Source organism: Mastigoproctus giganteus, chromosome 12, assembly GCF_048544385.1.
Source record: "Mastigoproctus giganteus isolate SK-2022 chromosome 12, ASM4854438v1, whole genome shotgun sequence".
Taxonomy (NCBI): Eukaryota; Metazoa; Arthropoda; class Arachnida; order Uropygi; family Thelyphonidae; genus Mastigoproctus; species Mastigoproctus giganteus.
In genome coordinates, this window is record NC_143586.1 from 92388630 (window position 1) to 92405527 (window position 16898).

The following is a 16898-nucleotide window of genomic DNA, read 5'->3' on the forward strand; positions in this document are numbered from 1 at the left end:
TATTGTAAGTGATTGAGTATTATAGATAATATTTGTGATCAAGCAAACATCATATAAATGACAATATGCCAATTATATGTGATTAAGCACTTTTAGGATATCTTGTACATTTCTGAATTTTCAGCATAAATATACGGTGTGACATTTCTTTTCAGTTCTCTGGAAATTCCCGAAGGCTTAGATGAACTCTGGCATGTTTTACATTGCCTATTCCAAGTTGAAGGAATTGTGGAGTCTTCAGGTATGCTGTTGATGTATTGTATCATTCTTTTTTTTTGTAAAATAATAAAAGAAGTTTACCTCAGTATAGTAAGTAGAACAATTCCGTATGATACTCTCCAGAAATCAAAAAGTAATCGAGTAAGCGTGAAATTTCACGCTTTCCCGGGACTTGAATAAAATCCAATTTAACATCTATCGAAAACATACAAACACCGGTATGCTTCTACATTATAACAGATATCACCCGTTCACCTGCAAAAGATCGATTATCTTTAATCAATTTCTAAATGCCTACAAATATTGAACGACGGAATCTGTTTTGGGCTCAGAAATACAAATATTAACCAGCAGATTCTTAAACAGGGGTTATCCCCTTGCTACAATAAACCGAATTAGGGTACAAGCTAAGGATAGATACAAAATACTACACCAACCAACAATAGTAATATCAAAAAATATTTTATTTCTGTCCCATATGTTGAACAGTGGCACAAACAGCTTAACAGATTCTTTAAAGATAATGAATTTAAAATTGTGGCCAGGCCAATATGGAAAATACACACTATACTGAACAATCGTTTAGTCCTTTCCTCGTTCGCAACACAAATTAATGATCTGGTATACAACATTTCTTGCAGTGATTGCGACACGTCTTACCAGGGTTCGACTCGTTTTCCTTTGAATATTCGTGTTAATCAACATGCAGCCTCAGTTCATGCTTCTCGTTCAGCAGCGTCAGAATTAGCCTTTCACACCGTTAACAAAAAACATACTTTTTCATTTAACGAGGCCAAAATACTTAGTGTCCAACGTAATTATATGGGACTATTAATTTCAAAAACCTTAGAAATTAAATTACACAAAAATTCTGTTAATGTTGGTTGGCCCTATCTCATCTCCGATTCGTGGGCTTTACACGCATGTGCGAAGACGAATAATCCCTATTTAAGTTTCATACTCGCCCCTATTTGGTAATTTTCATTCCTGAGATCACGGCATACGGTCGAAAAGCGTTGGCAACTTCAGGAAGGAAAATTTTGCATTTTTTTCGTTAAATTCTTTTAATTAATTTTCTTATTTTTAATTGCGTTAAATTGATTTTTAATTGTGTTAAATTGAGTTTTAATTATTTTTTAAATTATTTGTTACTGTAATGTAAGTTTTTTTTTTTTTATTTTTTCGTTTTAATTTCTGGAGAGTATCATTCGGAAGTGTTCTACGTACCACATTGAGGTAAACTTCTCTTATTATTTTACAAATATTGATATCAACGTAGAACATATTGAGCATTACAGCTCTGGTTCATACTATCTAATTGCATCATTCTGTAATTTGATTTATTTTGAATTAAATTGAAAAAATTAATTTTAAAGAGAATTTCTCAGAAATGTTTTATGATGACAACATTATTCTAGTGTGGACTAGGTGAACTGTGTTTGGCATGTCTTTTATTGTACCATTGACTTGGTTAAAGAACATTGCCTTATTTGTCATCTGAACATTTTTAGATTGAAATGGAAAAAAAAGAAATTCAGAATTTCTGGTACATGTATATATATATTGAAATTAAGATGAGAGATAATCAAATTGATAATGTTGCATGCACCTATATGAAAACCTCAGAAAATCATATGCATAGTATCAGTAGTGCCACATGATGCAAGGAAACAAGCATATACACCATCAGCCAAAAAAAAAAAAAAAAAAAAAAAAAAACCCACACAGTTCCTATTTCTTTTTTGACCAGAAAGATTCTGTGGCATATTCTAATCAGCACTGAGTAAATTTGATCTCAGACCATGGTGATAAGGGTTTCCTTTTAGGTCTGCTTTAGTTTTCCCTCTCCTAAAGAGTAAAACCAGTCATGGTCACATGCATCATTCAGATAAATACGCTGTTGTTGTTTGGTTTTTAGGAGCATTAGCAACTAAGGCCATATTGCACCGGGAATATGCGGTGGTCATTCCCTGATCTTTCCGCATCCTCCGTATTTGGTGGTCACGTGCTCGAACCCTGGTCTAATCAAGAAGTGTGTGCTATGCACTGCTGCTCCTTCCCACCTGGCTATGGATGCGCCGACAAATATGCATACACCTAGCGGCCACTTTATTAAATACTTCAATTCTTTTCATGAAATGGAGTACTCTTTTGGTAACAGTGTCGTGTCTGTGTCGTGATATAATGTTGAATTAGCAGATACGGGGATGGTGTGTGTGTGTGCGTGCATGCATGCATGCGCACGCTCAGTGGGAGAATGGGCAAGATGAAAGGTATAAGTGATGTTAAATATGGCATGGTAATTATCACCAGATGCACTGGTATGAGTATCTAGGAAACTGCAACCCTGCTGAGGTTTTTACATATGAGTGTGTCTTGGCTGTATTGAGATTGGTCCAATAACCAAATAACATTCAGCCAGTGGTGATCCTGTCAGAAACAGCTTGTTGATTCAAGAGCCCAACAGAGGCTGAAGAGGTTTGTGTAGGCTAAGAGAGAAGCTACAATCAATCAAATAACTCAGTACAACTGTGGCAACCAAAGAGGCATTTCAGAATGCACAGTTCACCATACCTTGTTACAGATGAAGTATATTGCAGCCGATGACTGAACTGGGTTCCACTGCTATTGACAAAAACCAAGGAAGTGCAGTTACAGTGTACTCAGGAACACCACTAGTCGAAGATTTAAAAAACGTTGCCTGGTTTGGCAGTTCATACTGATGGGAGGACCAGAATATGACAAAAAAAAATACAAGTCCATGCATCCATCATACAAATCTCAAAAATGCAGGCTGGTAGCAGCAGTTTGTGGTGCACTTGACCTCTTGATACCAATGGGAAACATTTGGATGCCACATATTATCATGTGGAATTTGGATATGCCACGGCTTGATTCTGGGTGATGTTATGTCAGGGAGCCGGGTATATTCGTGCGATGTGTACACCATATTTAAAAATCTCATTACTTCAAACATGTCCTGCTCACCTTTTCTTACTACTGAATCACCAAACAGTCAAACTAATAGACCAAACTTATCTGCAAAAAGATCTGAAGCTCCTAAACACCTCCTCATTCATTTCACAAGTATTCTTGGTCTCAGTTCCAATCTCAATGATATCCATTTCCATTTACATTCTGCCAAACTCTACATACTTTTTCTGACAGAATTTCTATTTGTTTGGTTGATTCAACCACTGCTCATCTCAGTTGTTCTAATTATTTACTGCATGATTCCTTTCGCTTCAGAAGTAGTTTCCTGTCTTTGGTTTAGTCTAAAAACATCATCAATGTACTTTTGAATTGAATAAACCAATTTTATATGAAGGGAAAAAAAGAAAAAATCAACACAGTAAGAGTGTTTGATGTTTCTTCAGTATGCATTTTTAGTTCCAAATGGCTGGCTACCAGGTTTTGCCTATGTCTTCTCTGATATTGTTGTCAGAGACTTAGTAATTTGGAGACTCCTCTTTTTGATCTTCCCTGGCTTAATATCTCTCTACCACATTATGTCAAATTCATCTGTTGCCTCTATCATTCTTCCAACTCCAATAATCACTTTGAACTCTTTGAAACTTTCAAATTTACAACATATTCAAATTAGAAAATTAGAAATTACATCATCAACTTTTGTCCCTGGTAGACATACTCTGGTCCTATTCCACCTATCCTTTTTGCATAATATATTTCCTGTCCCCCTGACAATAGAGTAAGCGACAATAACTAGCTCCTGTGGGACCAGCACATTCTGCCTTGAAGATTTCTGCTGTGTTGCCTGATGCACGAGTAAGTTCTGGCGTTGAGTTGGACAGCTGAGAGCCTGATGGGTCCCCCATTTTAATTCCTTCAAGGGCATTGCCAGCAGAATGCTGAGTTGGTGCCTAATTTCTTGACACTCTCTGCACCTTGAACACACAAAGACATCCTCCATGGCTATATCATGTCCTGTTCCAGAAAGTCCTCAAACATTCCACAAGTTGCACATTTTTTTAGGCTGTGATGCATTGTAGAATCATCCACTTCAGTTCTCCCCTGAGTCACAGCACACCTGCTACTTTTTTTTGCTTGTTGCTTTGCAGATCTATTCTGGGGAATGATTTCCGTTTAAATACTATTTAATTGATTAATTATGAAAAGTAATAAGGTTGAAAATTAATTTACAATAAAAGCGCTAATCTAATTATACATATTACGCTAGCTAGTTTGTGCATTATATCTTATGCCAGTATATACGCTATCAGTTACCCTATACCATAATGATCACAATGTTAAATTAGTTAGATTCTTAGCTAAATACAAAAGAAAATATGCCCAATAAGTGATTAAAATCTTCAAACTACTTATTTATCACAATTAAATCCCTAGTATTCTTCTCTACTACTGGCATCATCTTTTTACGATATTCATTCATGTTTCGTTTTACGATATTCATGCCAAACACCGATACAATAGTAGTACGAGCAGCGAGTCGCAACTTACAATAATTACTAGTTAAATTTAAAAATAAGTTAACGAACATAACTGAATCTATTTGATATCTTTGTAAAACACAATTCAATATGTTAATCAATCAAAAAATACAGTAAAAACATGAAAAACACTTATCATTTTCAGGAGCTTCAAACTTTATCCACTATGCACTTCCACAACTGCAGTGCCACTCTTCTAATCACCAAGGGGAGGGTGAAAGCAATAAATCTTCCACAAAAATAAGTAAGGTAGCCCCGACGCAGTGTTTGTAAATTAAGGTAATTAAAAACATACAAGTTAGTGCAAATGCATCATATTAGTTCGCAGCTAAACTCTGAATTAGCAAAAATGCAAGGACGGCATCGTTTAAGTTATATCTCATATTGTGAATACTTTCACAATGAGTTGCCATGATATTGCATTAGTTTGAATAAGTAATGCTTCACCAAAGGAGAAGACTGTTGTTACTTATTCTCAGCAGATACCACCACCCTGGATGGCACCATTTCAGGGCTGTTTGGCCCTACTTCAGTGGGTGGGTAGGTACCCTGGTGATGCAATGATGACAAAACAGTTATGAAATATAACTCCAGAATATGAGAGATGCCAGATGGTGTATAATATAAATTGGCTGAAATATGTTGAGGGCTTTAGTCTCAGGCTGCGAGAGATTTAGACAACGTACAAGTTAGTGCAAACCCATCATATTAGTATGCAGCTAAACTCTGAATTAGCAAAAAATATGCAAAGGCGGCATCATTTAAGTTATATCTCATATTGTGAATACCTTCACCATCAGGTGAATACCTCATATTGTGGATACCTTCACCATCAATATAATATGCCTGATGGTGTATTATATTATACACCATCAGGCATCTCTCATATTGTGGAGTTATACTTCATAACTGTTTTGTCATCATTGCATCGCTAGGGTACCTACCCACCCACCGAAGAAGGGCCAAATAGCCCTGAAACGGTGCTATCTGGATGGTGGTATCCGCTGAGAATAAATAACAACAGTCTTCTTCATTGGTGAAGCGTTTTACTTATTCGAAATAGTGCAATATCATGGAAAGTCATTGTGAAAGTATTCACAATATGAGATATAACTTAAATGATGCTGCCTTTGCATATTTTTGCTAATTCAAAGTTAAGCTGCATTATAATGTGTTACGTTTGCACTAACTTGTACGTTGTATAAATCTCTCGCAGCCTGAGGCCAAAGCTCTTAACGTATTTCAAGTAATTAAAAAATAATAATTAAAAGCAAAAAAGTGAAGTATGAAGTTGTAGAAGGCAAGTGACATGAGTAATTTTAGAGTGAAAATTTGGTGTAAATGTAATTTTGCATGTCAAAAAAGTAAAAATAGTAAGAGAAGCAGGCAAATAGTATAGAGACAAGAAATAAAACAAGGTAAGGGAAGGAAAAAGTAGTCAAACAAAAGAGGCAAAGATAGCAGAGAAGAAGGAAAGTAAGAGTGACCATATTGCCCTTATGTTGCACTCATGGCTTAATGGATGTAAGAATGAAGAGTAAAAAGCGAAAAGATATAAAGCAAAGAAGAGTTTAAAGGATACCTGGGCAAGCTAGGGGCATAAAAACCCAACCTCTTAGAGAGGGCCCTGGCTAAGAGAGTGTTAGTAGTTATTTATATTTCAGGGTATTTATTTTTACTTTTCTTTTTAAAATTGAATATTTTTCCATATTTGGACTTACTTTGTTTTATATATTTGGCCTCATATTTTCGACATTCCAAAAATTTTTTTTTTATTATATTTTTATTTTATTTTATATTTTAGGCATATCATATTAGTTTCTTCTTCGAACACTCTCTTAGCCAGACCTAACCATAAGGCCTTTCTAAAGAACATTAATAAAGATCTTTATCTTAGTCTGATACATTTTGCCTACAAATATATGATACCACATGAAGCTTTCCAAAATTGGATCAACATTGACCACCAAGACATTATGCTTTTAAACTTTACAGTAATCCACATTTGCAGTACTTCAATCTTAAAAAGCATATTTTGGAACTTAAAAAGAATTTCATCATTACCCCTGTTGACAAAGCCTCTAACTTTACCATTTTCTGTAAGCAGTTTTACTTCACTACACTTAAATTCATTCATCTTCTTCAAGAGGAGTGTTTCCATTTACAATGGGTTTCCTCAGCCTACAAGTTATTTCTCATTAGGAATTTTTTCCCGCCATAAAGTGCGGTTCAAGGTGTCTTGGTTGGTTAAGCCTTGGGCTGTCATGCACTCCCGTACTCCATCCATCCATGTCCTCCTAGGTCTTCCTCTTCTCCTTCTTCCAGGAGGTATCCATTCCAGGATAGCCTTTGGATATCTGTTTTCTTGCATCCGTTTTACATGTCCATACCATGTTAGACGCTTTTCTTTGATGGTGTCATTATTGACACCATCAAAGTCTTTCTGTCATAATAGTCTTTCTCACTTCCATTTTTTCCCTTATGTCTTCATTCCGTTTTCTGTCTCTTCTAGAAGTTCCTGCTGAGCATCTCCAAAAATCCATTTCTGTGGAGAGCAATTTGTTTTCCGCTCGCCTATTCAATGTCCAGGTTTCTGCTCCATACAATAGAAGACTTTGTACAGTCGTTTGAAATATGTTTCTTTGTTTTATTTAGGATATTTTTGCTCCACAGAACAGAGTTTAACATGCCAATAGCCTTTCTGCCGTCTGTAATGCTCTTATTGATCTCTGCTTGGGATGATCCATCACTTTGTAAATTCATTCACATCGTAATATTATTATAATATTACGATTCACATCGTAATATTAGCCCTAATACTACCATTAAAAAATTTATAGCCTTGCATTTAAAGCTTCAACCTAAAATACATAACTCTGCACTGCCTTATCTATATATGATTGCTAAGTTTCACAAGCATCCTGTTAATTTCAGATTTATTACCAGTGCTAAAAATAGCGGTTGTTGCCTCCCAGGTATGCAATTTTTTAAATTACTCAATGCTATTTTCAATTATCTTCCATCAACCTGGGTCATTAATGATAACCAAACTGTTATCACTTTTAAATCCAATATTGCTATCTTCAGCATTGAAACTTATGATTTTACAATCTGTTTACCTCTATACATGTGGAAAACAAGGTTATCCACGTGTTGGACAAGATTTTGTAGCCCTGGCAAATACTAAGTTTTTATTTATATTTAGCTGTTTTATTGACTTAATTATTATATTAAATTATTTTCTATGAGTATCTTTATAGTCCTAGTCAAGCTCCTTGGTTTATTTTGAATTCAGATAGTGATTTTCAAAGTTAATACTTAGTGTCCGTAGATTTTACCATTCGTAACATGCCACCATTGTTATATGAAACTGAAAAGCGTAACGTATATTCCGAACTTGATAGCGAGATTTAACGTAAAGCTAGATAGCGAAATACATAGCACTATATAGAAATCTGTTAGCTTAGTATAGTATTATCAATTAATCAGTAAAATTTATTAATCCTATTAAATTTCATGTTAAATAAATTGTACTTAAACTGAATCATGACCCAGACTAGAGCAGCAAAGCAACAAGCACAAAGTAGCAGTAGTAGTATTGTGGTGCGGGGGAGAACTGAAGGTGCGATTCTCCAAAGCGTCACAGTCTAAAAAAATGCACAAAATGTGAAATGTTTCCAGACTTTTCTAGAACAGGACATGATCTAGCGAGGAGGATGTCTTTGTGTGTGTGATAGGTGCAGAGGCTGTGAAGAAATTAGGAGCCAACTCAGTGTTCTGATGGATATCTATGAGAGTTTGAGGTGTAGGGTATATGCCCTCGAAGAAATTAATATGAGTGCTCATCAAGCTCTCAGCTGCCCAACTCAATGCCAAAGCTCACTCCTGTGGATCAGGCAACACAGCAGCAATCTCCAAGGCAGAATATGTGCTGGTAACACAGGAGTTAGTTATTATCAGTGACTCTATTGTCAGAGATACAGGGAGTGTGTGTGTGTGTGTGTGTGTGTGTGTGTGTGTGTGTGTGTGTGTGTGTGTGTGTGTGTGTGTGTGTGTGTGTGTGTGTGTGTGTGTGTGTGTGTGTTAGCTGCCTAGAGTGTCAAGAAATTAGGTGCCAACTCAGCATTTGGATCAATGACTACGAGAGTTTGATGTGTAGGGGATTAGCATTAGCATTAGTAGAGGCATATGGTGCAAGAAAGCAAGCTTATGCAGAATCAGCCAAAAAAAAAAAAAAAAAAAACACACATCCACTTCACCCCTTTGTTCATTCGAAATACCTGTCCAGTTGAGCCTTAAATTTATTTAGGCTATCAGCTTCCACAACAAGGGATGGAAGTCTGTTTCACCAACCAACTACCTGCTGGCTAAAGGCAAATTTCCACACATATGTCTTTCCTCCATATGAATTTATGCCCTCTCAGGTGATTATTCTGAGCAAGAGGCAGGATCCCATCAGCATTGAGCATGCTCAAACCATTCAAGGCTTTATACACCTCTATCAGATCACCTCGCCAGTGCCGTCTCCAGACACTGTAATTTGCAAAACTTAAGCCTTTCTTCGTAGGAGCAACCCTTTGTTCCATTCACTAATCTTGTTGCCCTTCTCTGTACTTGTTCCAGCAGCTCTATATCCTTCTTGAAATGAGGCCTCCATACTGTATACAGTACTCAAGGTGTGGCCTGACCATTGCCTTATACAAGGGAATAATCACCTCCTTATCCCTGCTAGAAAAATTCCTGTATCATTGATAAGACACCATGAGCTACTCTTGCAGCCTGTCTGCACTCTCAGAGAACTTCATATCTGCCTGCACAATTATCTCCAGGTCCTTTTCATTCTCTACCACTGTCAGTGTAGTACCATAGAGTTGGTACGCTGCTCTGGGGTTGCTGTTTCCCATATGAAGTACTTTACATTTGTCAATGTTAAACTTCATTTTCCACCTCTCAGCCCATCTACTCAACCTTTCCAGATCCTGTTGCAGCAGCATAGCATCAGTAGTGTCCTTAACAACCCTGCCAACCTTTGTATCGTCTGCAAACTTGGACATTAAGCTTGATATACCATCATCAGTATTATTTATAAATACAGAAAACAATAATGGACTCAACACTGAACCCTGAGGGACTCCACTAATAACATTAGTCCACGATAAGCAGTGTTCATTGATTACCACTCTCTGCTGTCTCCCCCTCAACCACCCCTTTATCCAAAGCAGCAATTTGCCTCCAATGCCACACTGCTCCAATTTGTGCTGCAGTCTTCCATGTGCAACAGTATCAAAAGCCTTTCTAAGATCCAAGTATATAATATCAAAGTTATTCCCTGCATCCAGTTCTTTACAAGTTGACTGCATCATAGTATCCAATCAAATTGGTCAGGCAAGACTTCCCCTTAACAAAACCATGCTGTGTCCGAGCTATAACTGAAGTCTTGTCTAGATGATCCTGCAGTGCTTCTTTAACCAGTGCCTCCATTAATTTTCCTGGAACAGAAGTTAAACTCACAGGTCTATAATTACTTGTGTCAGCCTTTGATCCTCCTTTGTGAATTGGAGTCATATTTGTACATCTCCAGTCTATGGGTACCTCCCCTGAGTCCAAGGAAGCTCTCATAATTATGGCTAAGGGTTTGCTTACTTCATTTGCTGCCTCCTTTAATATAACTGGATAGATCCCATCCATCCCAGGTGCCTTTCTTGTGTTTATCTTCAATAATTTCTCCTCCACTTTACTCTCAGTTATTACAAGATTATCTAGCTTACTGCCAGAGTTGAATACACCTCTGGCATTCCCCTTGCTGAGTAACTCCTCATGTGTGAATGTTGATGCAAAATATTCATTTAGTTTTTAGCTACCTGAGTATATACATGAGTTTTCTCAGGGTAACTAAGAGTAAGAACAGGTGCACGTATACTTGCATGTACACCAATGCTAGAAGTATAGTAAGTAAATTTGATGTGCTGATCAAGACATCGAAGGCAGATATTGTTGGGATATCAGAGACACGATGTCACACAGATATGAGCAGTGATGAATTGGAATTTGGGGAATACAATGTGTACAGAAAGGATAGACAGGATAGGAAGGGTGGAGGAGTGTGCTGTTAGTTAAGAAATACATAAAATCTAAGGAAGTGCATCCAATTGACATGGGTGGACAGTGCAATTCAAGACAGTTTGGTGTGACATATTAAACACTGGGAAAAGTAAAATGAGACTACTCTCGTTTTACTTTTTGCAGTGTCTGTGTTGTAGGCCTAATAACTCTGATGAATACAAGCAACAGTTGTGCAGAGAAATAGAGTGGGCTAGTAAATCAATGTCTTGTAATGAGATATTTTAACTTTCCAGATATTGACTGGAAGTTGTGGGTTGGTCACTCACATGCAAGACTTTTTTGTGGATTTATTGGAGGATTGTTTACTATGGCAACAAGTTTCAGGAGCAAACAGAGGGAGTAATACTCTTGATCTGATTTTCAGCATTGATTATTCATGCATTAAGAATTTGCAGATAAAGGAATCACTAGGCAACAGTGATCACAGTGTACTGATGTGGGATTTACTTAAAGATGTAACTACCATCAAGGGTAACAGAAAGGGTTTTTGTTTTCGTAAAAGTGACTACAGTGGTCTCAGACAGTTTTTAAATTCTATACAGTGGGATCAACTGATGATGTTAAAAACAGGTAATTCTAAATGGGAAGCCTTCAAGGAAATAATCTTGGAAGCTACTAGACTTTTCATACCAACTAAGAAATACTGGTCACTTGTCAAGATTTAGACCTAAATAGATGTCACATGAACTAATGAAGCTTGTGACAGAGAAGAAAAATGCGTGGGATGCATATAAATTATCAGGTGACACAAGCCTATGTTAGATACAAGCTGATTATGAGAAATCTTTCGCAAAACATGAAAAGAAAAACAACAAAGACTTCTTTACTTATGGAAACTCTAGAGTGAAGGGGATGAATCGGATTGATCCACTTGATGTTTGTGGTTCGACTGTTAATGATCCTCCTCAGATAGCTGACAAACTGAATGAGTATTTCAGTTTGTCAGAGTGGAAGAGAAATTGTTGAAGTTAAAAATAAAAAAGGCACCTGGGGCAGATGGAATCTATCCAGTTATATTGAAGGAGGCACGAGGGAAGTAAGCAAACCCTTAGCCATAATTATGAGTGTGTCCTTAGATTCAGAGGAGGTCCCCATGGACTGAAGATGTGCACATGTATCACCAATTCACAAAGGGGTTTCAAAGGGTGACTGAAATAATTATAGACCTGTTAGTTTAACTTCTGTTTTCCCTGTCCGAAAGCTTTTATTTTTTTTTGTTTTTAGAATAATTTTTGATAGAATATTTATTATTTAGTATGAATCAGAGTTGTATTACTCAATATGTTCTACGTTGGTAATAATATTAGTAAATTGATAAGAGGAGTTTACCTCAATATAGTACGTGGAACACTTCCGTATGATACCCTCCAGAAATTAAAACGGAAAAATCGACAACTTACCGGTACATTAAAGTAAAATATAAATAATTAAAGTGAAATATAAATAATTAAATAATCAATTTAACACAATTCAAAATCAGTTCAAAACAATTAAAATTCAAATTAACGCAATTAAAAGAATCTAACGAAAATATTCAAAACGATTTTCCTTCCTGAAGCTGACAATGCTTTTCGACCGACTGTCGTGATCACAGGAATGAAAATTATCGAATCAGGCTAAACCTACAACTTAAATAGTGATTATGTGTCTTCGCGCATGCGCGTAAAGGTCCACGCATCGGAGATCAAATATGGCCGCCGAACATTAACAGAATTCTCGTGTAATTTAATTTCAACGGTTTCTGCAATTAATAGTCGCGTATAATTACGTTGAACGTTAAGTATTTTGGCCTCGTTAAATAAAAAAGTATGTTTTTCGTTAATGGCATGAAAGGCTAATTCTGACGCTGCTGAACGAGAAGCACGAACTGAGGCTTCGTGTTGATTTACACGGATATTAAGAGAAAACCGCGTGGAACCCTGATAAGACGAGTCGCAATCACCGCAAGAAATGTTGTATACTAGATCATTAATTTGTGTTGCGAACGCCGAAAGAACCGAGCGATTGTTCAGTATAGTGTGTAACTTCCGTATAGGCCTAGCTATAATTTTAAATTCGGTATCTTTAAAGAATCTGTTAAGCTGTTTGTGCCACTGTTCAACATATGGGACAGAAATAAAGTATTTTTTGATATTACTATTGTTGATTGGTGCAGTATTTTGTATCCTATCCTTAGCTTGTACCCTAATTCGATTTATTGTGTTAATGGGATAACCCCTGTTCAAGAATCTGCTAGTTAATATTTGTATTTCTGAGTCTAAAGCAGAATCCGTCGTTGAATATTTATAGGCATTTAGAAATTGATTAAAGATAATCGATCTTTTGTAGGTGAACGGGTGGTAGCTATTATAATGTAGAAGCATACCGGTGTTTGTGGGTTTTCGATAGATGCTAAATTGTATTTTGTTCGAGTCCCGGGTAAGCGTGAAATTTAGAAAGTTTAATGACTTAGTATCCGTATCTTCCCTTTCCAATGTAAATTTGAGTCTAGAATGAATATTGTTAAACGAATGTAAAATATCTTGGATAGTACTACTATCGGTAATAACTAGAACATCGTCTAAATACCTCCCATAGTATGTGATACGGGGACGAAAAGGTGTCAAATGTATCTGCTCAATCGTTGAGAGATAGATCTCTGACATTAAGCCACTCAGGCTCAAACCCATTGGTAATCCAAAAATTTGTTTGTACACCTTGTCTCGAAAGGTGATGTAGTTAGCCTCAACTAATAGTTTAATTAAGTGAAAAATCTCCTTTATAGGCAGCTTCGTATAATTAATCGGTGTCGAGTTTTTATTTAACATATCCCAAATAATATCTAATGTGTATTCAACGTTTACATTCGTATATAATGATGTAACATCTAATGAGAATAAATTGTCATTGTCGCCGAGTTTACAGTCTTTAAGATTATTAAATAATGTATCGTAATTCTTAATCCCAAATTGTATAACCTGTCTAAAAGGTTTTATAATGTTATATACATGTGTGGCTAAGGCTGAAAATGCCGAGTTCCTGTAGGAAACAATAGGTCGAATCGGAAATCCAGGCTTGTGTAATTTTACCTGGATAGTAGTACTATCCAAGATATTTTACATTCGTTTAACAATATTCATTCTAGACTCAAATTTACATTGGAAAGGGAAGATACGGATACTAAGTCATTAAACTTTCTAAATTTCACGCTTACCCGGGACTCGAACAAAATACAATTTAGCATCTATCGAAAACCCACAAACACCGGTATGCTTCTACATTATAATAGCTACCACCCGTTCACCTACAAAAGATCGATTATCTTTAATCAATTTCTAAATGCCTATAAATATTCAACGACGGATTCTGCTTTAGACTCAGAAATACAAATATTAACTAGCAGATTCTTGAACAGGGGTTATCCCATTAACACAATAAATCGAATTAGGGTACAAGCTAAGGATAGGATACAAAATACTGCACCAATCAACAATAGTAATATCAAAAAATACTTTATTTCTGTCCCATATGTTGAACAGTGGCACAAACAGCTTAACAGATTCTTTAAAGATACCGAATTTAAAATTATAGCTAGGCCTATACGGAAGTTACACACTATACTGAACAATCGCTCGGTTCTTTCGGCGTTCGCAACACAAATTAATGATCTAGTATACAACATTTCTTGCGGTGATTGCGACTCGTCTTATCAGGGTTCCACGCGGTTTTCTCTTAATATCCGTGTAAATCAACACGAAGCCTCAGTTCGTGCTTCTCGTTCAGCAGCGTCAGAATTAGCCTTTCATGCCATTAACGAAAAACATACTTTTTTATTTAACGAGGCCAAAATACTTAACGTTCAACGTAATTATACGCGACTATTAATTGCAGAAACCGTTGAAATTAAATTACACGAGAATTCTGTTAATGTTCGGCGGCCATATTTGATCTCCGATGCGTGGACCTTTACGCGCATGCGCGAAGACACATAATCACTATTTAAGTTGTAGGTTTAGCCTGATTCGATAATTTTCATTCCTGTGATCACGACAGTCGGTCGAAAAGCATTGTCAGCTTCAGGAAGGAAAATCGTTTTGAATATTTTCGTTAGATTCTTTTAATTGCGTTAATTTGAATTTTAATTGTTTTGAACTGATTTTGAATTGTGTTAAATTGATTATTTAATTATTTATATTTCACTTTAATTATTTATATTTTACTTTAATGTACCGGTAAGTTGTCGATTTTTCCGTTTTAATTTCTGGAGGGTATCATACGGAAGTGTTCCACGTACTATATTGAGGTAAACTCCTCTTATCAATTTACTAATATTTATTATTGTAATAAAAGTTTGATTTAAAATGTGATTTCAAGTAATTACTTTTTTCCTTACTTTATTGCACCTTTCATAAAAAAAAAAAAAAGAAAAGAAAACCTAATTGTCATCAAAATTGATTGCGAAAAATGTTTTTTTTTTTAATACTGATATCCTGGTTTCATAAATTAAAAATACCGATATACCGGTATTAAGCTTTTGACTGGTATTGTGTGCACCAGTACGTACACGTGTCTGAGTAATAATTCAGTTCAAATACAGCAAGGGTTTGTTAATGGAAAGTCTTGTCTGACAAATTTGATTGGATACTATGATGAGGTTACAAAGGAACTGGATGCAAAAATTTATTTCGATATCGTATACTTGGATTTCGGGAAAGCTTTTGACACTGTTGAGCATAGAAGACTACTGTACAAATTGGAGCAGTATGGCATTAAGGGTAAGTTGTTACAGTGGATAAAAGGGTGGTTGAGTGGGAGAAGACAGACTACTTTACAAGTGACCCCCTCTTAACACTGATAGTTCATTCTGGAAAAACAGAGTGCTAAGTGAATCAATACTAGCGAGCGTAATGTAAAATATGTATTTGTGAGTCGTTGTAGTACAGACCATGACTCACAAATAATAAACAGTAGTGAAAAAACTGCAAATATTGGTCAAAATATTTAATATTAAAAATCTGTACATATAAAATATTGTCTGTTACATATGTATATAATTATGTGGTATGTAACTACATTACATATCAAAATTAAACTTAAAATGCCAATTAAATCATGAATCTATTAATCTGATGGCTCTGGGCTGTCAAGTTTACATATCTTTAGTCGATTTTGGGTTGTACTTGGCCCTCTTCCTAGTAAACTGAAAGGGGTTTTACTTTAAAATCCCTGCAGCTTTGCCACTCAACAATAAAGTCAACCGATCATTTGCTTCTTTGAAGCCTGGCGTGTTTTTTTCTTCTTTCGATATGAAACTTCTTTTAGGCATTCATTTACAAAAAAGTCCTGTTTCATCTATGTTAAAAACTTGAGAAGTAGAACACCCCTCTTCAATAATTTTAAGTTCTTTTTTGAAAGTTTTGGCTCCTTGATCTGCACTTACGGCTTCTCCCTGAATTTTAAATCTATCGAACCAGCCCTTACTAGCTTTAAATGGTTCCACATTTTTTTTTTTTTAAGGTGTGCTTTCTTCAGATCATCATATAGGCTAATTGCTTTTTATTTAATAAAATTTAACTTAACGGTATTGTGCGTTGGATAATATTATCTTCAGTAAAATTATTTAGAAGTCTTTCCATTTCAATTATAATTGCTGGCCTAGCAATAACCAATTTAGTTGCTTGCAGTGGAACAGCTGTCTTTCCCGCTGCTAAAATTAATTCTTTATTTTTTATAATTTTTCTCACAGTTGAATCTGCCAGTCCTAAATGATTGCACACATGCACTTGTCATTGAATGGAATAGATTTGCTTCAAAACATATAATTTAATTTTTTCAAATTCAGTCTTTTTCTTACCTTAGTAGGCTTTGTACTGCATCCAGACGTTGCTTTTTAATTCTTATCTGCCATTATTCATCTTCAAAAATGTAACTACATTGCATTAATCATTATACAATGTTTGAGTAAACTGTCCATTACCTAACACTACTGAGAGATGACTAGACTTCGGATAAAATGCATATAACACAAATATTACAAGCAATATACTTGATCATTTTTTAAAATGTTGATCTCGGAACTACGTAACAAGCCACCGTACTGCAATTAAC

The 16898-nt window shown here is 35.8% G+C and overlaps 1 protein-coding gene across 1 annotated transcript in view; it reads left to right on the forward strand.

Annotated features, from left to right (window-relative positions):
* LOC150077276 (protein saal1-like) overlaps window positions 1-16898 on the forward strand; it is a 242943-nt gene that overhangs the window by 223360 nt on the left and 2685 nt on the right. The window contains exon 11 of the mRNA XM_090385838.1: window positions 156-241. Coding sequence (XP_090241964.1) covers window positions 156-241 — 86 coding nt within the window. The remainder of the gene's footprint in view (window positions 1-155; window positions 242-16898) is intronic.